The sequence below is a fragment of the Carcharhinus amblyrhynchos genome, chromosome 32 (genome assembly GCF_965287045.1).
Source record: "Carcharhinus amblyrhynchos chromosome 32, sCarAmb.v2.hapA, whole genome shotgun sequence".
NCBI lineage: Eukaryota > Metazoa > Chordata > Chondrichthyes > Carcharhiniformes > Carcharhinidae > Carcharhinus > Carcharhinus amblyrhynchos.
Window position 1 is genome coordinate 23,174,198 of NC_137355.1, and position 26,283 is coordinate 23,200,480.

The 26,283-nt window shown below is 45.4% G+C and overlaps 1 protein-coding gene across 1 annotated transcript; it reads right to left on the bottom strand.

Moving 5' to 3' along the window:
• Nucleotides 1-5,229: 5,229 nt before the first annotated feature.
• fan1 (FANCD2 and FANCI associated nuclease 1) lies at nt 5,230-21,386 on the bottom strand. The gene is made up of 13 exons (XM_080216059.1): nt 20,946-21,386; nt 19,033-19,173; nt 15,956-16,154; nt 15,262-15,495; nt 14,918-15,049; nt 13,583-13,691; nt 11,784-11,903; nt 10,937-11,101; nt 10,210-10,375; nt 10,029-10,132; nt 7,229-7,423; nt 6,796-6,924; nt 5,230-5,816 (listed from the first exon to the last, which is right to left on the bottom strand). Exons 1-13 carry the CDS (start codon nt 21,367-21,369, stop codon nt 5,679-5,681), a joined length of 2,256 nt encoding a protein of 751 aa, XP_080072185.1. The 5' UTR covers nt 21,370-21,386; the 3' UTR covers nt 5,230-5,678.
• Nucleotides 21,387-26,283: the final 4,897 nt, after the last annotated feature.

The window sequence follows — 26,283 nt, forward strand, 5'->3', positions numbered from 1 at the left end:
GGCAGTGTTGTATAACATTTATGATCTTAAGGGCTGAGACAGTTTGGTGCTCACCTCTGGACTTGTCTGAGATCTTAATTATAAATTTAATTTAAAAAAGTTTACTCTATATTCTAGAAAATAGTTCTATTTTTAATAATCATACTGAGTTATCTTTTCAGTCTAATTGCAGCTTAACCCAAAGCCATGTTGTGTCCTGTGGTCAGTCTCCTCCTTGGCTGAGGAATGATCTGTCTGCACACTTTGCCCAATGTTGTCTTAAATCGCAGATGGGGATACATTAATTAAGTGCCTGTATCCTCCTTTGCAATACAGTCCTTGCCATAAAGTGTCCAACCAGAGCATTGTGTCCTGGGATAGAGTGTTGGCTTAGACAAACTGAATCCTGTTAAGAATAAATCTTGTCTTATTAAACCGAGAAAGTCCCACACAGCTACTAGGAACTTCTGAATAGGGAATAATTCCAATGAGCCTCTGTAACAAAGCTTGATCATTATGAAATTCTTTGCTTTGAATGGCTGCAGTGTTTCAAACGGGAGTATCCTGGGTGTTGTCAGTACAAGGGAGTTATTCAGTAAGGGTTTGATCTGTTAAAAGTAAGGCATTAAAGCTAAAAATGATAGCAGCAGCAAATGCACAGACGTGGGGAGTATTGTAACCATTTGAAAATCTTTTGCATTTTAGTATTAAATGTCTCTAAATACAGGATGTTTGCTTTTCTTTTGCACATTCAACCCATTCTTGACAATGTTATTGCTTTCCCTTTCTTGATTGTTCCTGTGTTCTGTTATTTATTCAATGCCTGTTATTTAATTCCATGGTTAGCAGGTATTTCTGTCAGCGGGTGTTGGAAGGGATGAGCTAGGTTTCAGCTGCTGTGCACTGTGTGCATTACAATGTATTTTAATTCCTGTTTTTCCTGTGTGCCTCAAATGAAGCAATAAATACTTAGGTGTAAATGTTCTTAACTTACCTGTTTTAAAGCCTCTCATTGTATAGTGAGCATTATAAGACAGTGGCATGAAGGTTGCAACACTGTTGACTTAAACATTCCCAACAAAATCACCACTTCCAGCCAATGAGCAGTGTCTCATTAATCTTCTGCGTCTATCCCAGGGTGAGGACCAGAGGAAAGAATTTCTCTGCTGATCAAGAATGTTCAATAATCTAGGTTAAGAAATTAGCTAAAGTTAACAAGATTGTGTTGAATTAATTGAATTATTCAATATACACCAAGTAACACATTGTGATATTGTGCAAGTCACTAGTCAGACTGCACCCTGAAGGCTGGACCTAGTTCATGTCTCCTCTTCATGGTGCAGAGGGAAGTCATGATGTGGAGATGCCGGTGTTGGACTGGAGTAAACACACTAAGAAGTCTCACAACACCAGGTTAAAGCAGCACTCTGAAAGCTAGTGGTGTTTACTACCAAATAAACCTATTGGACTTTTACCTAGTGTTGTGAGACTTCTTACATTGCAGAGGAAAGTGACAGGATCAATTCCTCATCTATGGGTCTTGGTCTATTTTCATTTCAAGCATTGTGCCCTGGGATAGAGTGTTGGCTTAGACAAACTGAATCCTATTAAGAATAAATCTTGTCCTATTAAACCGAGGAAGTCCCACACAGCTACTAGAACTTCTGAATAGGGAATGATTCCAGTGAGCCTCTGTAACAAAGCTTGATCATGATGAAACTCTTTGCTTTGAATGACTGTAGTGTTTCAAACTGGAGTATCCTGGGTGTTGTCACCACAAGGGAGTTATTCAGTAAGGGTTTGATCTGTTAGAACTAAAGCATTAAAGCTAAATAATGTTCATTTCAGAAGCAACCAAGTAGAATGTGTGTGTGGGTCAAGGGGAGGTTAGCGTTAAAATAATGGAAGCCTTGGATAGTATCTCTGTTGATAGATTATTCTTGATTAACAAATGGGGAGGATGAGGGAATGTGGATTTAAACTCTGGAAAAAGTAAGCCCTTGACTTCCAATCCTTTTCTACTTTTCCAAAGTGCAATAAGCCTCTAATGTGTTGCCAGCTGGTGTGATGGATGCTGACTCTTTCAAGAGAGTTGGACTTCTCTGATATTTGTGGGGAAAGGAGGCAGTGGTTAGCAAACCTGAGAGATCGGGATTGCTTTTGATCACCTGAGGAGTCTGAGTGAACTCTTCCTTAGTAATTTTTCCATTATTGGCCTTGGATTCTTTTGCTTTTGCCCATTTTGACATTATATGAGAGGGGGAGAAGTATTTAGCTATTGAGATTTGTCAGGCTCAATGGACCAACTGGACTTTCCCTGCCCCTCAAATTCCTTTTTTGTCACGCTGTCAGTCCTGTATAAGGTTTTGCGTTTGGGAATCACACAAACCGAGAGCGGGCAATTAAGTCTTTGTGTGTATAATTCTAAGGTTTAGATATAATGCATTAGCTAAATAGAAAACTGTGATGGTAGAGAGCAGTTCATTAATCCCAGAGGACAAATGGGTGGTTAGAACAATGTGCTGATCTCAGTAGCATGTGAACAGTCGGGAACACTCTCCTCTGTCATCCTTGCTCTTTCTTGTTCCATCTGTATCTGAAGAAGGCGGCTGCCTAACGTGGGGACTGCCATATCTCTGAATGCTCATACAGAACTTGAGTATTGCTGAAAAAGGAGAGATGCTGTAATCTTGCACTCATCAAGTCAGTTTGCAAGAATATCAATAGTAAGGAGAACATTAGTTTATACTGCACAACAGTGCTGATTGGTTAGCAAGTGGACTCTGGTAGGGGTGTTGCTGTGGAGAATGCATCAGGAAAGTTACCAGTTCAGCTTATATTCAACCAGCCCATGCTTGAAAAACTTGAAACATTGTGTCCAACGTTGGATATGATTCTATCACGTTAGGATTATTGAGCAATTGTCCAGATTGTGCTAAGAATTACATAAACCAAATTTAAGATTATTGGTTGAGATGACAGCTCCATATATTCACATACATGGCACTGTGCTTTGCAGACTGAAGGAGCATATCCAGGAATTGCATCCTTTGAACAAAAATTTCGGGGTACAGCCATTCCCTGGTTTATTTCCCATAATGCCTTGACCAATTAGAGTTGACCTTCCTGGTTTACATTTGAATTAATTAGTTAATTATTCCCTGGTACATTTGTCATAACAACGTGTCTTGAGTTCACTTGCCAAACAATGAGCACACTCATGCAGTATAAATTGTAGTTCTCTTTGTGATTGATATTCTTGCTAAGTATCCTGATGGGTGCATGGTGCAAAGCTTTGACAGTCCATCTCTTTTGCAGCTAGTTTACTCAATGTCAATCATGTTTTAACCGAATTAATGCAGGGTAGGTACCAAGGTGTCTGAATGTTTTTCACCTCTCTCAATGCAGCTCTAAGCTCACAAGGTACCAGATGACTCCCTGCTAAGTCTTTGTTTTACCTTAATCTTTACTAAAAATGTTATTTTTCCTGAGAATCAGAACACCTATAAGGTTCTGCTGATGGTTACAATAGAATGAGCAGTTTGTATAATATTCTTAAACACCATTTTGTTCACCTCTTTAGTTTATTGAACATTGAGGGCAACAGAGTGTAAATGTGGTCTTTCACTTAGAAAGGTGTTCTTTTTGAGTACAGGTATTTGTATTTGTTTATTTACAGTAAACCTGGGTTTTAAATTGCCCTGCTTTAAGGTTTTTGGCAGTTTTTAGGGCTTGTATTCCCAATTTACAGGGTCAATTTTGCTTTATCATTGTTTTGTACTATTGTGTGTTTTGTGATGTTGAATCTTGTGATCTGATTAGCATCATTCTGAAGTGTGTGTGCAGAAGGAACCCACTTTTTGACTCTGGAAACTGATTTTAATGTTGTAGGTGTGCCTGTGATGGCGCTTAATGGGTGAGACAGAGGCCATCTTAAAGTCGGTGAGAGAGATTTGCCATTGTAGGTAAAGTTGCTTTTCTTGTCTCAGGACTTGTTTGAGTAAAAACTACAGGCTCTCGTACTTACTACTCAGGAGCCTTGCTCTGCAATTTTCTGATTAATTTTGGAGTCCCAAGTCACTACCTCTCCTGACTCATGGTGACCAAGCAAAATGAGATCAGATGAATTTGGAAAGGGAATCAAACTCAGCCTTCATACAGAGGCAAAGTCAAGGCAAGGGGACGAATCCAAAAACCTCCAAGCAACATCTGTGCCACGTGGTATCTGCAGATTGCACATTGGATCTATCAGCCATCTATAAACCCATCCCACTGAAGTGGAAGCAATTCAGCCCTGAACCTGTGGGATTGCTTATGAAGGAACAGACTAGTGAGTGCCACCTAACTTGAATTTATAGTATTTCTGCATTGTGATTTATTTTGCAAGTTATTTCAGTCACAGTATAGCACAGACATAGAACATTACAGCGCAGAACAGGCCCTTCGGCCCACGATGTTGCGCCGACCAGTTACAAAACAATGACCCACTAACCTAAACCAATCCCTTTTCGTCCATAAACCTATCCACGGACCTCTTAAACGCCCCCAAACTAGGCGCATTTACAACTGCAGCAGGCAGGGCATTCCAATCCCTCACCACCCTCTGGGTAAAGAACCTACCCCTGACATCTGTCCTATAACTACCCCCCCCTTAATTTAAAGCCATGCCCCCTCGTGCTAGATTTCTCCATCAGAATCAAAGTTTGACTTTTGAAAAGGGAGAATTGTAAAAAGATCATGGTAGACAGTGATGGTGTGCCAATGGGGAGGTAATGGCCTAGTGGCATTATTAATCCAGAAACTCAGCTAATGTTTTGGGGACCATAGCAGATGGTGGAATTTGAATTAAAAAAGAGGCTACTGATGACCATGAAACCATTGTTAGTGAACCAGATGTGTTTCTCGTGTTTCTCCAGTGTCCTTCAGGAAAGAAAGTCTGCTGTGTTACCTGGTCTGGCCTACATGTGACTTGAGCCATAGCAACTAGGGATGGGCAATAAATGCTGGCCAGCCAGCAACATCCACATCCCACAAATGAATAAAAAACTTAGAATTTCTTGCTCTGGACTTCTGTTGACTATTACAATGTGCTTGTGATAAAGGGAATTACCTGTGTAAGCATTTAGTATTGGGAATTATTACTTTGCTGTTGTGTCTCATCAGTGTTAAGTTTACTCAATGTGAACAATCACAACGTGTGGGTCCTGTAACATGACCATGACACAACAATACTGCAGAGTATGAGATATTTAATGCATTTTCAATATGGGGACATCACCACCAGCACTCTCCTTATACAAGAACAGTAGTTGTGCATAAAAGCAACAATGCTGGAAATCTGAAATAAAAAGTGATGAAAATGCTCAGCATTTGTAAAGAGAGAAAGAGTTAATGTGAAAATTACTGAAGTGTTTTTAATTTCTGATTTCCAGCATCTATGTGAATTTGAATTTTTCTTAAAGGTTTGGCAGCAAAAACATGAGTCAATGGAAGAGCTCCTTGGGCTATTTTAGAATATCTTGCACAGCATTGCCAGAGAGTTATTGATGCTGGCCAACTTCCAGCCAGGAATCCTATTTAGGTTGCACCCACCCTGTCCTGCAGGGTGAACAGAATCCTCATTCTAGCTGCTGGGTAGTAGCTCCAGTGTGGGGACAAGTACAAGAGCGGTGGGGGATTGAGCTGTCCTCTCACTGGCATTAGCTGAGCTTGTGACTCTGTGCACCGACTGCACTGACATGGCAAACCTCAACATCAGCCCCAAGTCTCTGCAGTTGATCCAGCCACACCATCTGCTTGTGGGAGAGTTGGTCACTTGGACCTTTCACTTCTGCCAGCTGGAAACCACAGAAATAAAAAGCAGGTGAGAGGAATATTGATATTCGGACAATGCAGCATGTAAAGGTGTCTGACACATGGTGATTCTCCCATTAAAAAAAATCAACACAGTGGGCTGGGAGAATTGCGATTTGCATGAGCGTTCGTTCTGCAGGGCGCTGGGTCTAGCATTTAAATAATATTTTACATACTTTTTAAATACAATTAGCAGGCCTGATCTCCCATCTGCCAAAATGTTTCACTCCAACAGGATTGCTATAGCTCCCCACTTTCAGGGAACTGGGAGTGAGGGGGGAAGCGTGCAGCAATGAAGGTGTGTCCCAGCACTCCCCAAAGGACAAAGTGCACATGCTCAGGCAGCATCATGATACTGCCCACCAGACATGGGGCACTGCTGTGGGGGTGTGATACCCTGCTGTCACTCTACATTGGGCTCCAGTCAGGGCTGTAGGGAGGCCAGCGATCGGGGTGGCACTGGACTGGGTTACTATTCTCATGTGCAGCAGACTTCTGCTAGTTTCAGCCTCTCCAGTGTGAATGGGCCATGCCCCTGAAATCTAATGATATTCATGCTGGTGTCTGCCGCAGTGCAGACAGTGGGAGATTCTACTCTGAACTCTCATTGAAAAAAATCAGTGTGAATTACTCCAGTTTTCCCACAAATTCAACACTTTGGGAGAGTTGCCCCCAGTTCTTTGGGCACAGCTGCTTCACTGGATAAGTGTGTTAGGAAGAATGAAAAACCTCAATACTGAGTAAGGAGCAGGAACTAGGGCCAATTTCTCTGAACACAAGGGCTTGAGAAGCAGTGGTTACCACACTCTGGCTGAGAGCCCTCAATAGGGGATTGTTGTTACTTCAATGCAAGTGAACAGGACAGAAACTAACAGGCAATTGTGAAAGGGTTCAGAGAGGCTGCAGGCTAGCGATGTCTCTGGAAACACCAATTACCAGATTGCCTCGGTCTTACTTACTCACCTTGTACTGGAGGCTGTGGCTGTTCCAGACAACAAGATCAGGGAGGCCCCCACGGCAGTGCCTCAAGTCTTTGACCAGAATGCTACAAATGCCACTCAGGAACAGACCACCCAGACAGCTCACCAGGCTCTGAAAACATGGACCAAAAGGGAACAACTTCAGTACAAATCAAACAGTCCACCATCTAATCATAGAATAGAAATGTACAGCACAGAAAGAGGCCACTTGGCCCATTGTGTCTGTGCTGGTCCAGAAAAGAACATGCCAGCCTAATCCCACTGTCCAACTTTAGGTCTGTAGCCCTAAAGTTTACATCACAGGATGTATACTTTGACACCCTTTAACTAAGTGAGTGACCTTTAGCTGAGATTGTAACAGGGTACAGTGGGTGGGAAAAGTTTAATTCTGTGTCACTGGGATAGAAGCTGTTTACCTGTGCTTGCTGAAGAGAGCTGAAAATCTCCCAGTTGATTAACGTGGTCATTGTGCCTTGATGGTTGTTCCACACATCAGCAATGAGTTTGTGCAGAGTTTCTACAGACGTTTCTTGTAGGAACTGGAGCCTCAATTCAACAGGCATTTTCCGATGCTGATAGAAACACTCGGTGTAGAGATCTAGAGGACAAGCCTAGACATAAATAACCAAGGCCTTTATAAAGAACAAAGAACAACCCAGCACGGGAAACAGGCCCTTCGGCCCAACCAGCCCACGCCACCATTTCAACAAAGCATTTTCCTACACCTACCCTGCCCCGTGTGTATGTGAATGGTACCCCTAATGTAGCCAGATTCAGGGGAGAATAGTGTAGGGTCAATTTGGTACACCAATCAGCCTAAGAGCACATCTTTGGGGATGTGGGAGGAAACCGGAGCATAGAACATAACAGCGCAGAACAGGCCCTTCGGCCCACGATGTTGCACCGACCAATTAAAAAAGCAATGACCCTCTAACCTAAACCAATCCCTTTCCATCCATAAACCTATCCACAGATCTCTTAAATGCCCCCAAACTAGGCACATCTACAACTGCAGCAGGCAGGGCATTCCAATCCCTCACCACCCTCTGGGTAAAGAACCTACCTCTGACATCCATCCTATATCTACCACCCCTTAATTTAAAGCTATGCCCCCTCGTGCTCGCTTTCTCCATCCGAGGAAAAAGGCTATCACTGTCCACCCTATCTAAACCTCTAATCATCTTATATGTTTCAATAAGGTCCCCTCTTAGCCGCCTTCTTTCCAACAAAAACAACCCCAAATCCCTCAGTCTCTCCTCATAGGACCTCCCCTCCATACCAGGCAACATCCTGGTAAACCTCCTCTCCAATGCCTCCACATCCTTCCTATAATGTGGGGACCAGAACTGCACACAATACTCCAAGTGCGGACGCACCAGAGTTTTGTACAGTTGCAACATGACGTTGCGGCTCCTAAATTCAATCCCCCTACCAATAAACGCCAAGACACCGAATGCCTTCCTACCTATTTGATTCCCAACTTTCAGGGATCTATGTACACATACACCTAGATCCCTCTGTTCATCAACACTGTTCAGAGTCCTACCATCAGCCCTATACTCGACACATCTGTTATTCTTGCCAAAGTGAATTACCTCACACTTTTCCGCATTAAACTCCATCTGCCACCTCTCGGCCCAGCTCCGCAACTTGTCCAAGTCTCTCTGTAAACTATGACACCCCTCTTCACTATCTACCACTCCTCCGACTTTGGTGTCATCAGCAAATTTACTGATCCACCCAACTATACCCTCATCCAGATCATTTATAAAAATTACAAACAGCGGTGGCCCCAAAACAGATCCCTGAGGCACACCACTTGTAACCGAACTCCATGACGAATACTTTCCATCAACCACCACCCTCTGTCTCATATCTGCTAGCCAATTCCTTCCAATTAACTAAATCACCCTCAATCCCATACATCTCCATTTTCTGCAGAAGCCTTCCATGGTGAACCTTATCAAACGCCTTACTAAAGTCCATATATACCATGTCAACTGCCTTATCCCCATCCACCTCTTTGGTCACTTTCTCAAAAAACTCAATAAGGTTAGTGAGGCACGACCTACCCTGCACAAAACCGTGCTATCTCCAATCAATTCATTACTCTCCGGGAGCACCCGGAGGAAACCCACGCAACCACAGGGAGAACGCGCAAACTCCCACAGACACAGGCCCAAATCCATGTATCTGCACAGCTAGCAGTGATAGTCACTGAGCTGTTGTGGTGCCCATCTGCTGGTCCAGGATTAAGCACACACAGCGACACAAAGTACTAGGCCACTCTCGAAACCTCCAAGAGCAGCCCACGCACAACCCACCGTGTGCATGCCCCTCGTTTGACAACAAGGTGGACCGACACCTGTGGATTAAAAGAGACAAAACATTAACATGTAATACTACATTTCCAGTGTCGTCCCGAGGCTCTGACCCTTTTTAATACCGTCTACTATAACCCTCCATCCCTGTTTCGCTCATCTAAGTAAACCTTAAACAAGTCCAACGTGCCTGCCTCCACCACCTCACTTGATTACGTTATACAATGATCATCTCTATCAATGAGTTCACAACAGATCCAGACATCAGGTCAGGAAAACTCCCAGTGCTGGAGAGCTTTGGGATCCATCAATTCAAAGCTACCTGTTCCTCCACAGCAAGACATCTTCATGATACAACATGGCATTTTCTGAAAGAAATTAATCTAAGGGGAAATTTGATACAGCTGTACAAGATTATAACAGTTTAAATTTACAGACAAAAACACTGCTGCTGTTAACTGATTGCAGAAGGACAAGGGAACACTGATTTAAGGTTTTGGGTAAAAGAATACAAGGGAAGATGGGAAGATCTAGAGAACAATTTTGTACTTTAAGCAGTAAGTGGTAATGACCTGAAACACTGCCTATATGAGTGGCACAAGTGGAGTCATAGAGCTTTACAGCAGAGAGGGGCTCTTCAGTTCATCAAGCCTACTTAAATCCCATTCCCAGAAATCTTCGCTAAGGTGTTCCAAGTGCTCAAAGTACACAAGAATTTTGGTAAGAAATTGAATGCAGTTGGCACTTCAGGAAGATAAACTTACAGGATTACACTAGAGAGGACTGACTGAACCACTCCAGAGTTCAGTGGTATGCTCCTGTGTCTCTATAACAGTCTGAATTGACACTAGCAGCTTCCACCAGCATCTCTCAAACATGACCTTTTAGCAAATACCTGATAGGGGTTGCGGAAAACATCTGGGATTCCAGGCAGAAAGATGATGTCCCAGAAGAGGAGTCCAAACAGCGTTAAGAATGTGGTTCCTTCACCATGTATTCCTGTAATAGACAGGGTAATAAATCATCATGCACTTTTGTTCCTCAACAACAGTGAGCAGATACCATCAAGTAATTACCCTGATCGAAGCCTTGTTGCTTATAGTAGGCCAAAGAAACCTCCTCCACTGAACAGATCACTGTAGAGCAAGGCTCCCCCTGACCCAGATTTGGCTGCTCACTGCGGTTCTCCACCAGGAACAAAGCATTGCCCATCCCTGGGCATGTTCTGCCCTTCACTGTCACCTAAAAAGAAAATAAAAACTTGAAATTTTAACAGCTTGGAACCCAAGACACTACTGCCCTGAAATCATTTAAAGGGTTATTTAAGAGTCCCTGGGCCAGGAAAACCCCTGGGTAGTTTTGAATTCCAGGTCTGCTCCCACCTATGGGAAAACGACTACAATTAGTCCCAATCTGACTGAACTGGAGAAAGTTCAGCCACAGTTCCAGCTGGGGATCTTCATGAGGAAGATTCCTGTGAACAGATTGCACAGGTGAGGTGGCTGCCTGGCAGGCATCCTTGGACAGGTAGCCAGCGAATGCCAGCATCTTCAGGAGCAGAGCTGGGTAAATTAGGGCTCAAGGTAGGGAGAGGAGGGCAATGTGCTGGTCCAACCATGCTTTGATCTAGGGAGTTTACTTCACTGGTTTTGCACACAGATTCTGTCAGGCTTATGCTGAACCCAGTCAATAAAATGATAAAAACAAAATAAAATCATCCAAATTTGAAAAAAATGCAATGTTTGGCACTGGGTAAATTATTAATAGCCGTGGGTCCCTGAGCTCTGACCCTCAAACACTCACATGAGACACATCTTCCACTCTCATCACTGGCACATCCTGGAGAAGGTGCTTCCATTTCTTGCAGCTCGGAGAATCCCGTATCCGCAGGGCCCTCTGGTATAGAGCCAACCGGTGTCCTGTGCGAACCCACACATCGTCCAAACCTTTCAGCATACAGTGAATTGTCTGGAATCCAAAATCACATGAAAAGGAATCCATTCTAACAATCATCTGGAGAGAGTCAGTGAGCCAAGAGAGAATCAGCTTCTGCCTGTTAAATCTTGAGCATTCCTCAACCAGGTTACCTTAACCGTTAGTGAACAAACCTGGCTTATTGTGCAGCCAAACTATCAGAATTCAGACATTTGGTTTCAATCCTCTCCACTGTCTGTGTTAAATATGGGTGGGCATTCTGTGATGGAACCTTAGAATTACTACAATGCAGAAGACCATTTGGCCCATTGAGTCTGCACTGGCTGACAGAATATCCTATCCAGGCCCACCCATTGCTCTATCCCTGTGACTCCACATATCTACCCAGCTAATTCCTTTCACCTACATATCTTGGGCAATTTAGCACAGCCAATGCACCTAACCCGCACATCTTTAGACTGTGGGAGGAAACTAGAGAACCCAGAGGAAACCTACGCAGTCACGGGGAGAATGTGCAAACTCCACACAGTCACCCAAGGCCAGTATCGAACCTGGGTCCCTGGCGCAGTAAGGCAGCAGTGCTAACCACTGTGTCACCATGCCAGCCCTAAATCAAATCATTCAGAACTGGGATCTGCCCCACATCTACATCAATGCACTGACGTATACTAGGACTTGGCAATGATGTGACTCCTTGATTTTCCCTCTCTGTTACCTCGTCAATCCGTTTTAAATGTTGATGGAGATTCAGACTCAGTCGATTCCACCAGTGCCCACGGCTGTCTGGGCAATAGATGCTTTGTTCCAAAAGACTTTGCAATTCCTCCACTGCCTCCTGGGAATGAGATTCAAAGACAGAGTTTAATATTCTGACACCAGCAGCTTCAGTCAGATCCATAATAAGCTTAACTAAACAAAATGAGCGATCAAAACTGCCCTTACTCCCTGCACAGAATCCCTACAGAACCAAACTGAATCACCAGATTACCGTACACGACTGGATCACCAATTTCTCCCATTTGATTGTCAAAGCACTGTACTGGATCATACTATCCCCCCACTGGGTCACTGGATCCAAAAGTACCAGATCAGTGGATCATCACACCCTGTACAGAATCACAAGATCACTTCCCTCTGGTGGATCCCTGAACTGCACCACTAGATTACCAGAACATCTACAAGATGTCACGGGTAGATAGAGTCATAAGAACATAAGAGATAGGAGCTGGAATAGGCCGTCTAGCCCTTCGAGCCTGCCCCGCCATTCAATAAGATCATGGCTGATCTGAAGTGGATCAGTTCCACTTTCCTACTTTCTCCTCATAAACCTTAATTCCCTTGTCTATCAGAAATCTATCTATCCGTGACTTAAATATATTCAATGAGGTACCTCCACCACTTCAATGGGCAGAGAATTCCACAGATTCACCACCCTTTGAGTGAAGAAGTTCCTCCTCAACTCCGTTCTTCACTCGTAAAAGTGGCTTTGGAACATTGGCCTTTATAAATCAAAGTATTGAGTATAAGAGTTGGAATATTATGGTGAGGTTGTATAAGACATTGGTGAGGCTGAATTTAGAGTACTGTGTGCAGTTTTGGTCACCTATTAACAGGAAGGATATTAATAAGGTTGAAAGAGTGCAGAAAAGGTTTACAAGGATGTTGCTGGGACTTGAGAAACTGAGTTACAGAAAGAGATTGAATAGGTTAGGACTTTATTCCCTGGAGTGTAGAAGAATGAAGGGAGTTTGCGCATTCTCCCTGTGGTTGCGTGGGTTTCCTCCGGGTGCTCTGGTTTCCTCCCACGCCCCACAGATGTGCTTAGGCTGATTGGTGTAACAAATTGTCCCTAAATTATTCTCCCCTTAATCTGGTTTCCAATGGCGGTACCATAAGCATAGACATGGGTCAAGGGTGGAGTAGGAAAAACACATTGTTAAGATGGCAGCGTGGGCTCGTTGGGCCGAAGGGCCTGTTTCCCGTGCTGTGTTGTTCTTTGATAGAGGTGTATAAGATTTTGATGGGTACAGATAGAGTGAATGCAAGCAGGCTTTTCCCACTGAGGCTAGGGGAGAAAAAAAACTAGAGGACATGGGTTAAGGGTGAAGGGGAAAAGTTTAAAGGGAATATTGCGGGGTGGCGGGGGGTTCTTCACAGAGAGTGGTGGGAGTGTGAAATGAGCTGCCAGATGAAGTGGTAAACGCAGGCTCACTTTTAACATTTAAGAAAAACTTGGACAGGTACATGGATGAGAGGGTGTGGAGGGATATGGTCCAGGTGCAGGTCAGTGGGACTAGGCACAAAAATGGTTCAGCACTGCCAAGGGCCAAAAGGCCTGTTTCTGTGCTGTAATGTTCTATGGTTCTAAGATCAGAAGCCTGCACCGTATCACCAGATCACCATACCTCGCATTGTCTCCTTGGCACCAGACTCGATCACTATTCTCAGCACTGGGCTAGATCCCACTATTCTTGGGACTGGATCATGAGGTTTATATAACTTTTGAATGTTTACCTCATACATGTGTAGTCGCTGTAAAATTTCCACCCCATAGGATCGGATTCGAGTGTAGACCCAGCCTGCAGTGAAACGTCGCAAAAACATTGGCAGCTCCTGATAGAACCTAAAATTAACCAACATTCAATCGCTGTAAGATCAAAACAAACACTTATTAGATATTTAATGTTTATAATGTGACTGAGTTTTATCAGCATTTTGTCCTCATGGTCCTGGGCTCAAACCCACCTGTCCGTTCACTGTTATGGACTGCAGTGAGCTTCAGGAGCTGGATCAACAACACTAACAAGCAGAGGAGAGAGTGTGAACATGCAACACTTGGAGCAGTACAAAGCAACACCAGGGAGCTTTACTCTATGTCTAACCCTGTGCTGTACCTGTCCTGGGAGTGTTTGATGGGGGACAGTGTACTCTGTATCTAACCCCGTGCTGTACCTGTTGTGGGAGTGTTTGTTGGGATGTATCCAAGCCTCTGCTGATTGCAAGGGACTATGAGTCTGGTTATCTTTTCCTGCCAATCGTCACAATGAATTAATCAGGGCCTTAGTTCAACTTTGCCTTGCAAATGGTCACCTCTTTAGTTATTTGATCACTGCTCTGTTTTGTCTCTCCCAGGAATATTTATTACATTAAACGCTTCATGTGAATGCAAGGTATTATTCTTCTGATCCATTTTCCCACCCTCTATCCAAGCTTCTCCAAGGACACTGGGGTGTTGCTCCCCAGCTCCCTGATCTGTCTGTTTCCACATGCTGTCAACCCACAGTTCTGGAATTAAAGGAAAGGTGCTTCATTCAGTCATTATTTGCTGATGGGGGTGGGAGTTGCAGTACCACCCGGAGAGGGGTCATTATCTCCACTGAAGGCTGTTAGCACCTGACACAGCCTACTGGGAGAACCACAGTCCCTGTGTGTGAAGTTAAAGATGGCTGATGAGAAGAAAGCATCAAAACCAGATTCCAAGGAGGGAGTGAAAACTGTCATTAAGAAATAGGAAGAAGCAGCAATGGTGGAGAAAGGAGTTACTCCATTTACATCTACAAAGTGATGAAGCGGGTTCACCCTTAAACCAACATTTCCTCCAAGGCCATGAGCCTCATGAACTTGTTTGTGAATGATATTTTCAAGCTTCCTGCCTGGTCCATTACAAGCAGCACAGCAGCAGCAGCCCCTGATAGATCCAGACTGCCGTGCGCCTGCTGCTGTCTGGGGAACTGGCTACGCACGTGGTGTCAGAGGGACAAAGGTGGTGACTAAGTACACCAGCTCCAAGTAAAAGTCTACAATGCACTCAACACCACCCCACGTGTGCTGTGAATTCCCCCTCATTACCCAACATCGCTGCTGTTCTCCAGATTCATCCACCTCTCTTTGGCAGCTTTAGAAATCTGGAGAGCGTCACTCCAGTTCCCATTGGCCATTGCTGTCACCACCTCAGCCTGAGAATGTACAGCCTCAGTGTACCTGTCAAGGAAGGAACAGAACATTGTTTGATTCAACTGGCAGCAATCCTTGGCAGAATACTCTAATCTTATTGGGAACTTCACTCATCCACTTACACACCCACCAATCTGATGTTTCCATCTATTATATATATCAATCCTTAATTATCCTGTTAACTGGATGGATGTTACATTGTGTATGTATTTATTGAATAGATCAGAGTGAGGCATCACCTGAGCAGGTCAGCTCTGTGCTGGAATATTTTCCTCTCCCTCAGGACGGTGTAGCTGGGGAACGTCACCTGACCCATATTGACCAGGATCACTGTGGAGAGCTGACTCTGGCCTGCACTGGCCATCTCCTCTTCATCCGTCAATTCCGTCAGATTAAAAAGCAACAACACCCGTGAGAACACAGCACGGGCTGGCGCAGCAACTCTGACACAAGGTCCCACCATTTCCTTCACCCTGACAACATACAACAACATTAAACACATTCAGCACATGCCAGTTTACTGCAGATTCACAGCATAGCTGGTTAATGCTAATGTTTATTCTGCATATCAGCCTCCTCTCACCTCTCTTCATCAAACCCATTTCGATATCCTTTCATTCCTTTCTCTCTAAAATAGATAGAATCATCTAGAACCATATACAAATATACTTATCTACTTTCCCTTTGAATGACTGATGCCATTGGCCTCAAAAAGGGAAGAAAGGCCATTGGGCTCACTGACTGCATCACCCCTCCACCCACTATAACCTGGGACTGGGACGCAGCATCGTCTCCTTTTGCAGGTTAGGAGCTGCCCAGGCTCTGCCCTCTCCCACAAGCAAAACTCTTCCTTTGTTCCCCGCACCCCGCAGTGGGTTCTGCTCTGGTCAAACAGTAGCTGGTACAAAGGTTAAACGGTGCCTTGTGAAAGACCTGTTAAAGATGGCGAGGCCAGGGCTGGACGGCTTCTGTGTGCAACTGAAGATCGATTGCTGTCTAGCTAAACATAGCAGAGACTTCACGATCTCTGTCTTCCGACCCTGGGTTCGCAGGTGGAAGCTTTTAGCCAATAGTTTGAGCTCAGGAGCCGATAGTAGGTTCAAGGCCTCGGAAATATCACATAGCTCAGACCCTGCAAGAGCAAAAAGAACATCGTCAATGTGTAAAACAGTGCCCTGGAAGGGGAATGTCTGTGACAAGTGGTGTTCCTCAGGGATCAGTGCTGGGACCTTTGCTGTTTGTAATATATATAAATGATCTGGAGGAAAATGTAACTGGTTTCATTAGTAAGTTTGCAGACAACACAAAGGTTGGTGGATTTGTGGATAGCAATGAGGACCATCAGAGGATACAGCGGGATACAGATTGGAAACTTGGGCGGAGAGATGGCAGATGGAATTTAATCTGGACAAATGTGACAAAGTCGGAGGTGTAGTAGATAGTGAGGAAGGGTGTCATAGTTTGCAGGAAGACTTAGACAGGTTGCAGAGCTGGGCCGAGAGGTGGTGGATGGAGTTTAATGCAGAGAAATGTGAGGTAATTCACTTTGGTAGGAATAACAGATGTGTTGAGTATAGGGCTAACGGGAAGACTTTGAATAGTGTGGATGAACAGAGGGATCTAGGTGTATGTGTACATAGATCCCTGAAAGTTGGGAATCAAGTAGATAAGGTTGTTAAGAAGGCATACAGTGTCTTGGCGTTTATTGGTAGGGGGATTGAATTTAGGAGTCGTAGCGTTATGTTGCAACTGTACACAACTCTGGTGCGGCCGCACTTGGAGTATTGTGTGCAGTTCTGGTCCCCACATTACAGGAAGGATGTGGAGGCTTTGGAGAGGGTGCAGAGGAGGTTTACCAGGATGTTGCCTGGTATGGAGGGGAGATCCTATGAGGAGAGGCTGAGGGATTTGGGGTTGTTTTCGCTGGAAAGAAGGCGGCTAAGAGGGGATCTGATTGAAACATATAAGATGATTAGAGGTTTAGATAGGGTGGATAGTGATAGCCTTTTTCCTCTGATGGAAAAATCTAGCACGAGGGGGCATGGCTTTAAACTAAGGGGGGGTAGTTATAGGACAGATGTCAGGGGTAGGTTCTTTACCCAGAGGGTGGTGAGGGATTGGAATGCCCTGCCTGCTGCAGTTGTAAATGCGCCTAGTCTGGGGGCGTTTAAGAGGTCTGTAGATAGGTTTATGGACGAAAAGGGATTGGTTTAGGTTAGTGGGTCATTGTTGTTGTTTTTTTTTAAACTGGTCGGCGCAACATCGTGGGCCGAAGGGCCTGTTCTGCGCTGTAATGTTCTATGTAATGCATTTTGGAAGGTCTAACACGGATAGGAAACATATAGTAAATGGCAGAACCCCTAAGGGTATTGATAGGCAGAGGGATCTGGGTGTACAGGTACACAGGTTATGAAAGTGGCAATGCAGGTGGAGAAGGTAGTCAAAAGGCATACAGCATGCTTGTCTTCATCAGCCAGACATTGGAGTTTAAAAATTGGCAAGTCATGTTGCAGCTTTATAGAATGCTGTTGGGCCGCACTAGGAATATTGTGTTCAATTCTGGTCGCCACACTACCAGAAGGATGTGGAGGGTTTGGAGAGGGTGCAGAAAAGATTTACCAGGACATTGCCTGGTATGGAGGGCATTAGCTATGAGGAGAGGTCGGAGAAACTTTGTTTGTTCTCACTGGATCGACGGAGGTTGAGGGGAGACTTAATAGAAGTCTACAAGATTATGAGAGTCAGAGTGGATAGTCAGAAGCTTTTTCCTAGGGTAGAAGAGTCGATTACTAGGGGACATAGGTTTAAGTTGTGAGAGGCAAGGTTTAAAGAAGATGTACGAGGCAGATGTTTTGCACAAAGGGAGGTGGGTGCCTCGAACTCACTGCCCTGGGAGGTAGTGGAAGCAAATACCATAGTGATTTTTAAAGGGTGTCTGGACAAATACATGAATAGGATGGGAATAGAGGGATATGGTCCCCAGAAGGGTAGGGGATTTTAGTTAAGTTGGTGCAGGCTTGGAGGGCTGAAGGGCCTGTTCCTGTGCTGTAATTTTTCTCTTTGTAAGTACACAGAGCCCTGGGAGGGGAAGGGCTAGGACTGTCTTGGTAAGTGTTGATTGATGCTGAGGAAGGGATTGGCGGTTCACATCTTGCTCCTTTTACATCGCAGGTGCATCGGTCCACCTTGTTGTCTAACGAGGGGCATGCACACGGTGGGTTGCGCGTGGGCTGCTCTTGGATGTTTCGAGAGCAGCCTAGTACTTCGCGTCATTTGTGTATGCTTAAAACTGGACCAGCAGATGGGCACCACAACAGCTCAGCGACTATCACTGCTAGCTGTGCAGATACATGGATTTGGGCCAGTGTCTGAGAGTTTGCGCATTCTCCCTGTGGTTGCGTGGGTTTCCTCCCTCACCCCAAAGATGTGCTCTTAGGCTGATTGGTGTAACAAACTGTCCCTAAATTATTCTCCCCTTAATCTGGTTTCCAATGGGGGTACCATAAGCATAGACACGGGTCAAGGGTGGAGGAGGAAAAACACATTGTTAAGATGGTGGCGCGGGCTCGTTGGGCCGAAGGGCCTGTTTCCCGTGATGTGTTGTTCTTTGTTCTCCCTCCACACATCCTACTGTACTCCAGGGTGGCTCAGGCCTGCTCCTGACTCTGTATCCAGAGAAGAGCAAATGGCCTGAGACCCTTCATGAAAGATAGCAGCAGTGTAGTAGAAATAAAAGGGCAGACACAGTCACTGGGAACAAGGTTATCAAAAGCTTGATTAAAGAGATATTTTGAGAAGGTCTGTATAGATGAAGGGAGAAGGGGATTGGTTTGGGGGGAGAAGAGTTCCAGAGAGATGCTACACTAATGGAGGGTTGAGTTGGGGTTCACAACAGACCGGAGTCTGTTCGGGCAGTGGGGAGCGCTGGCGGTTAAGAACATTTTAAATTTAGTAAGGTGACTTTCTTCAATTTTCTGTTGAGAAGCTGCCCTCCCCTTGGGAGCCTGTACCTGTCTGTAACAAGCGTGCGAGCCTCAGCTCCTCAATGGCGGGCGTCAGATCCAAAGCAATCTCATCATAATTCAGTTTCGACACTTTCAGCCAATTCAGCTTCCGCTGAAAGAGTCGCACGTATAGCATCTGCCCGACCGCTGTGAATAAGACGGAGCACTCTAAGTACAGCAAGAACATCAGACTCAAACAGCAGGAGAAATTGTCAAACGTGCACGTGGGTTTTCTGCCTTCATTTCCTTCAGACTAGACTAGTTTTTGAATGTTCAAAAACATTCCTGGCTGCTCTCTCACATTCTACCCTCTGTAAACCTGAAGTCATCCAAAACTCTGCTGCCCATGACTTAACTCTCACCAGGTCCCGTTATCACTCGACTTGATTTTAAAATTCTCATCCTTATTTTTTTTTTTAAATCGCTCCATATCCTTCCCTCTCTCAATCTCTGGAATTTCTTCCAGGCCCACAAGCCTCTACATTCCTCTAATTTTGACCCCTTACGTAATTCTAGTCATAATCGGTCTATCATTGGTAGCTTATGCCTTCAATTGTCCAGGCTCTAAGTTTCAGAATTCCCTGCCTACACTTCTCTGACTTTTGAACTTACTTTCCTATTTCAATACAATCCTTAAAACCTAGCTCTTTGACCAAGCTTTTGTTCATCTAGCCTAATATTTCATGATGTGACTCTGTATCATACTGTTTTACCATGTAGCACATTTTAATATTTCATTAAAGGTTCTAAAGTTGTTTTTGTTAGTAAACCTTTATAAAATATTGCTTAATCCTCAATTGCATTCATGTCTCCAATTCTGGACACTACGGAATGACTTTGAAGAGGATGCAGAAGAAATTTACTGGAACAAAAGCAGAGATGGGAGACTTCAGTAACATGGAGACAAGAGAAACTAAGCGTGTTATCCTTAGTAAGAAATCTCACAACATCAAGTTAAAGTTTAACAGGTTTATTTGGAATCACGAGTTTCAGAGCGCTGCTTCTTCTTCATGAGGTGATGAGTCAAAAAAGCTCATGATTCCAAATAAACCTGTTGGACTTTAACCCGATGTTGAGAGACTTTTTACTGTGCCCATCCAGTCCAATGCCAGCATCTTCACATCATATTATCTTTAGAATAGAAAAGGATAAGGGAAGATTTAATAGCAATGTTCAAATTATGAGGGATTCTGCAAATAAGGAAAAACTGTTTCCAGTGGCAGGAAGGTCAATAACCAGAGGACCCAACATTAAGGTGAATGAACGCAAGCATTGAGGAGACTTTTTTTTAAATACAATGAGTTATTAAGATTGGAATGCACTGCCTGAATGGGTGACAAAGCAAATTCAATTACAACATTCAAGAGAGAATTTGAAAACATCAAGAAAAATGTAGTGTCAAGGTGGCATAAACTGGACAGTTCTATTTGCCTGAAATAGATCAGGAATAGAGCCAAGCAAAGTCAGGGTTCTGGGACTCTGGAGCTAAATATGGCTCATTAAAGATTGTTCACCTCCCAACTTTGATCATTTTGAGGGCCATTAAATGGCTTGCCTCCCTTTTTAAACATCATCAACATTGTGCATTGAGAAAATATTTAATTATTTTAAATGTTCTATTGTTTATTTATATCAGCCTGTGTATAACAGCACTGTGGGGATCACAATAATAGCTCTGTTACGTATGGATGGAGATCTGAAATCTACTGGAAAATTCACCCAGTTTCTCTCCACAAGCGGCTGCTGCCAGAGCCGCGGGATTCTCCCTGCACCGTCTTATTTGGGGCCGAGGGACGGAGTCCAACTATTCAACCACCAGGGGCATCACCACAAATCCACCAGGATTTCACTGGAAAACCCGCCAGTGTCCGACAGGAATGTCAGCAACCTGGACCCGGAGGGGAAAACCGACAGTTCACCTGAGAGTTTCTGGAATGTTCGCAGCCAGCGCTGGTCCTCCTCATTGAAAAGCTCCTCATCTTCACCGCCCAGAACCGCCCGCAGCACCGCCAGGAAAGCCCGCAGGTAATAGGGCTCCTCCCCTGACCCCGCTCCCTCCCCCGGGCGGCCCGGCCCCGCTCCCTCCCCCGGGCGGCCCGGCCCCGCTCCCTCCCCCGGGCGGCCCGGCCCCGCTCCCTCCCCCGGGCGGCCTTTCCAAAACCGCCGGGAGAGTTTAGACGGCCGGCGGTTCCCCGCCTCCTCCTCAGCCGCGGAGCCGTAGTTGTCCCCGGGAAGAGCGGCCTCTCCCGAGCTTCGCTTTGCAACTGGAGGGTCGCCCCCACCAGCAGCGCTTCCCCTCCGCGCCCTGAGAGACAACCGAGACCGCGGCCACTTCTCAGACATGGCGAGGCCGGCCCGCGCTCAGCAGAGCAGCCAATCACAACGCTGCCCCGCCCACGCATACTCGGTCCCGCCTACACCATAGCCAATGACAATCCAGGTTATGGTCCGACCACGCCCACACCTTCCTAGCCCCGCCAATCACAATCCCGGTCTCTGCGCAGCGGAACAGCCAATCACAACCTGTGCCCGCTCATATCAGTTCGACCAATCACAATCTAGTTCTCTGCCCCACCCTCAGGAACTCGACCAATTACAACCTGGACTCGCCATACATCACTACCAATCACAAGTCTTGCTCTGATTCAACCAATCATAATCCCGCAGCTCCAAGGCGGGTATTTCCAAATGTTTCTCCACTTTGATTGGAGCTGAATGATCCAATCCTGATCCAGTCAGACTCCCATTCACACAATTCAGTCTGACAGGGAGAGGGGGGTCTTTGTGCTTGTCACCAGTGTCTGGAACTGGCTGGTGGAAACAGTTACGATAGTAAGTTTTAAGGGGCGTCTGAACAAATATTTGAATAGGATGGGAATAGAGGGATACGATCCCCGGATGAGTAAGGGTTTTAATTCAGTTGGGCATCATGGTCGGTGTAGGCTTGGAGGACTGAAGGGCCTGTTCCTGTGCTGTAATTTGCTTTGTTCTTTGTATAAATGAGTAAGAAATAACCCAACAGAAACTGCGAGTTATCACTGACCAACTGAACTGATCGTATAAATACAGTGGCTGCAAGACTCACCTGATGAAGGAGACTGAGACTCCAAAAGCTTGTGCTGCCAAATAAATCTGTTGGACATTAACCTGGTATTGTGAGGCATCTTACTGTGCTGTAACAGCAGGTCAGAGGCTGGGAATTTTCGTAGAATTGTACATCACAGAAGAGGCTCTTCAGCCAAGCGAGTCTGCACCGATACATTAGAAACATCTGAACTGTCATCTAATCCCATCTGCCAGCACTTGGCCCATACCCTGAATGTTATGATGTGCCAAGTGCTCATCCATATACTTTTTTAAAGGATGTGAGGTAACCTGCCTCCACTACCCTCCCAGGCAGCACATTCCAAACCGTCACCACCCTTTGGGTGAAAACATTTTCCCTCACATTCCTCCCTAAACCTCCTGCCCTTCACCTTGAACCTATGTCTCCTCCTACATAAGAAATAGAGCAGGAGTAGGCCATCTAGCCCTTTGAGCCTGCCCCGCCATTCAATAAGATCATGGCTGATCTGAAGTGGATCAGTTCCACTTTCCCGCTTTCTCCCCATAATCCTTAATTCCCTTGCCTACCAAAAACCTATCTACCTGTGACTTAAATATATTTAGCGAGGTAGCCTCCACCACTTCAATGGGCAGAGATTCACCCCCCTTTGAGTGAAGAAGTTCCTCCTCAACTCTGATCTAAACTGCACCCCCCCCTTATCTTGTCCTCCTCTAGTCCTGCTATCCTTTCTAAGCGGGAAGAATCTCTCTACCTCTACCCTATCCATCCCTTTCATTATCTTATACGTCTCTACAAGATACCCCCCTCATCCTTCTAAATTCCAATGAGTACAGACCCAGCCTATTTAGTCTCTCTTCATAGTCCAACACCTTCATCTCCGGTATCAGCCTAGTGAACCTCCTCTGCACTCCCTCCAAGGCCAAAATATCCTTGCGCAAGTGCGGCGACCAAAACTGCACACAGTACTCCAGCTGCGGCCTCACCAGTACCCTGTACAGTTGCAGCAAGACTTCCCTGCTTTTATATTCTATCCCCCTCACTATAAAGGCCAGCATTCCATTCGCCTTCTTGATCACTGGATTCCGGGGAAGTGCCGGAAGATTGGAAAATGGCTAATGTTACGCCGTTGTTTAAGAAGGGTGGCAAGCAAAAGGCAGGGAATTATAGGCCAGTTAGTTTAACGTCTGTTGTAGGTAAAATGTTAGAATCCGTGATCAAGGAGAAAATAGCGAGGCATTTTGAGGAGAATTGTTTAATAGAGCAGACGCAGCACGGTTTCATTCAGGGGAAGTCGTGTCTGACAAATTTATTGGCGTTCTATGAGGATGTGTCTAGGGCGGTGGATAGAGGAGAGCCGGTGGATGTGGTGTTTCTTGATTTTCAGAAGGCGTTTGATAAGGTGCCGCACAAGAGGTTATTACAGAAGGTCAGGGGGCATGGAGCATGGAGTTGGGGATAGGGTGTTAGCGTGGATAGGGGATTGGCTGTCAAATAGGAGGCAGAGAGTGGGGGTCAATGGGTGCTATTCGGATTGGTGGTTGGTGACTAGTGGAGTGCCCCAGGGGTCGGTGCTGGGGCCTCAGCTATTTACCATTTATATAGATGATCTGGAGGAGCGAACCGAGCGTATGGTGTCGAAATTTGCTGATGACACCAAGATTGGTGGAACAGCAAATTGTGCGGAGGGTGTGGACAGTCTGCAGAGGGATCTAGATAGGCTGGGCGAATGGGCCAGGAACTGGCAAATGGAATTTAATGTTCGCAAGTGTGAAGTTGTCCACTTTGGTAGGAATAATGGTAGGAAGGACTATTACTTACATGGCGAAAAACTGCAGCATGCGACGGTGCAGAGGGACCTTGTGCATGAGTTGCAAAAACCCAGCCTGCAGGTGCAGCAGGTGGTCAGGAAGGCGAATGGGATGCTGGCCTTCATAGCGAGGGGGATTGAATATAAAAGTAGGGAGATCTTGCTGCAACTGTACAGGGCACTGGTGAGGCCACAGCTGGAGTACCGTGTGCAGTTTTGGTCGCCGCACTTACGCAAGGATATTTTGGCTTTAGAGGGAGTGCAGAGGAGGTTTACCAGGCTGATACCGGAGTTGAGGGGGTTGAACTATGAGGGGAGGCTGAATAAACTAGGCTTGTACTCATTAGAGTTTAGAAGAATGAGGGGCGACGTCATTGAGACATATAAGATGATGAATGGGATGGATAGGATAGAGGTGGAGAGGCTCTTCCCACTCAGAAGGGACAGTAGGACTAGAGGGCACAGCCTCAAGATAAAGGGGGGGCGGTTTAGAACGGAGTTGAGGAGGAACTTCTTCACTCAAAGGGTGGTGAATCTCTGGAATTCTCTGCCCGTTGAAGTGGTGGAGGCTACCTCGCTAAACATATTTAAGACGCGGGTTGATAGGTTTTTGATAGGCAAGGGAATTAAGGGTTATGGGGAGAGTGTGGGAAAGTGGAACTGAGCCACTTCAGATCAGCCATGATCTTATTGAATGGCGGGGCAGGCTCGAAGGGCTAGATAGCCTACTCCTGCTCCTATTTCTTATGTTCTTATGTTATCACCTGCTGCACCTGCAGACTGGGTTTTTGTGACTCATGCACAAGGACCCCCAACTCCCTCTGCACCGTACCTAGCATGCTGCAGCTGTTCACCCTTTAAATAGTAATCCCTCCTACTATTATTGCTGCCAAAGTGGATAGCCTCACACTTGCTAACATTGTACTCCATCTGCCAGGTCCTCACCCACTCGCTCAGCCAATCCAGATTCCTCTGCAGACTTTCCACACCCTCCGCGCAATTTGCTTTTCCACTCATCTTCGTGTCATCAGCAAATTTCATCACCCTACACTCAGCCCCCTCCTCCAGATCATCTATATAAAATGGTAAATAGCCGAGGCCCCAGCACTGATCCCTGTGGCACTCCGCTAGTTACCAACCGCCAATCAAAATAGCACCCATTGATACCAACTCTCTGCCTCCTATTAGACAACCAATCCTCTATCCACGCTAACACCTTACCCCCAACTCCATGCACCCTAACCTTCTGAAGCAACCTTTTGTGAGGCACCTTATCAAATGCCTTTTGAAAATGTAGAAACACCACATCCACTGGTTCCCCTCTGTCTACCGCACTAGTCACATCCTCATAGAAATCCAATAAATTCGTTAAACACGACTTCCCCTTAACAAACCCATTCTGCGTCTGCTCAATCAAACCATTCCTTTCTAGGTGCCTCGCTATTTCTTCTTTGATGACGGATTCAAGCATTTTTCCAACTACAGATGTTAAACTAACCGGCCTATAATTCCCTGCCTTTTGTCTGCTACCTTTTTTAAACAGCGGCGTAACATTAGCTGTTTTCCAATCTTCCGGCACTTCCCCAGAATCCAGTGAATTTTGGTAAATAATCACTAAGGCAACCACTATCACCTCTGCCATTTCCTTCAGAACCCTGGGATACATTCCATCCGGTCCTGGGGACTTGACAACCATCAGTCCCGTTAGTCTATCAAGCACTACCTCTCTAGTGACAGTAATTACATTCAGGCCCTCAACTCCTACCATCCTTCTATCTTTAATATCCGGCAAACTATTGGCGTCGTCCTCCATGAAGACCGAGGCAAAAAACTTACTTAAGGCCTCAGCCATTTCCTCATCTCCCACCACTAAATCCCCCCTCTCATAAGTAGGAGCAGGAGTAGGCCATCTAGCCCTTCGAGCCTGCCCCGCCATTCAATAAGATCATGGCTGATCTGTCGTGTCTCAGTTCCACCTTCCCGCCCTCTCCCCATAACCCTTAATCCCCTTGCCTATCAGAAACCTATCAACCCGCATCTTAAATAATCCTCTAAGGGTCCAACATTCTGACCCTTCAACTAAGCTGCCACTTATCCACTCTGTCCATGTCTCTCAATCTTGTCAAGTCACCCCTCAGTCTTCTCTGCTCCAACGAAAACAACCCAAGCCTATCCAACCCTTCCCATCTTAAATGTTCCATCTCAGGCAGCATCCTGGGTAATTAGGGTAATGCTGTTCTAGCTGGTGCTGCCCACATTGCACGCATGAATAAAATATTTAAAGAAAGATTATTTTTGTCACACTGGTCAGTAAAGTTTAGCAGGTGTCTGCTGCAGCTCCATCACACGACCTAGAAATATTATAAAGTAACTCTGTACAGTG

Bases quoted from the DNA above. Each gene is read 5' to 3' on its own strand.
- fan1 (XM_080216059.1), bottom strand. From the start codon at position 21,369: ATGTCTGAGAAGTGGCCGCGGTCTCGGTTGTCTCTCAGGGCGCGGAGG. The intron at 19,174-20,945 runs GTGAACTGTCGG...TCTTATTCACAG, and splicing joins AACATTCCAGAAACTCTCAG to CGGTCGGGCAGATGCTATAC. The intron at 11,102-11,783 runs GTAACAGAGAGG...TTTGGATTCCAG, and splicing joins ATTTAAAACGGATTGACGAG to ACAATTCACTGTATGCTGAA.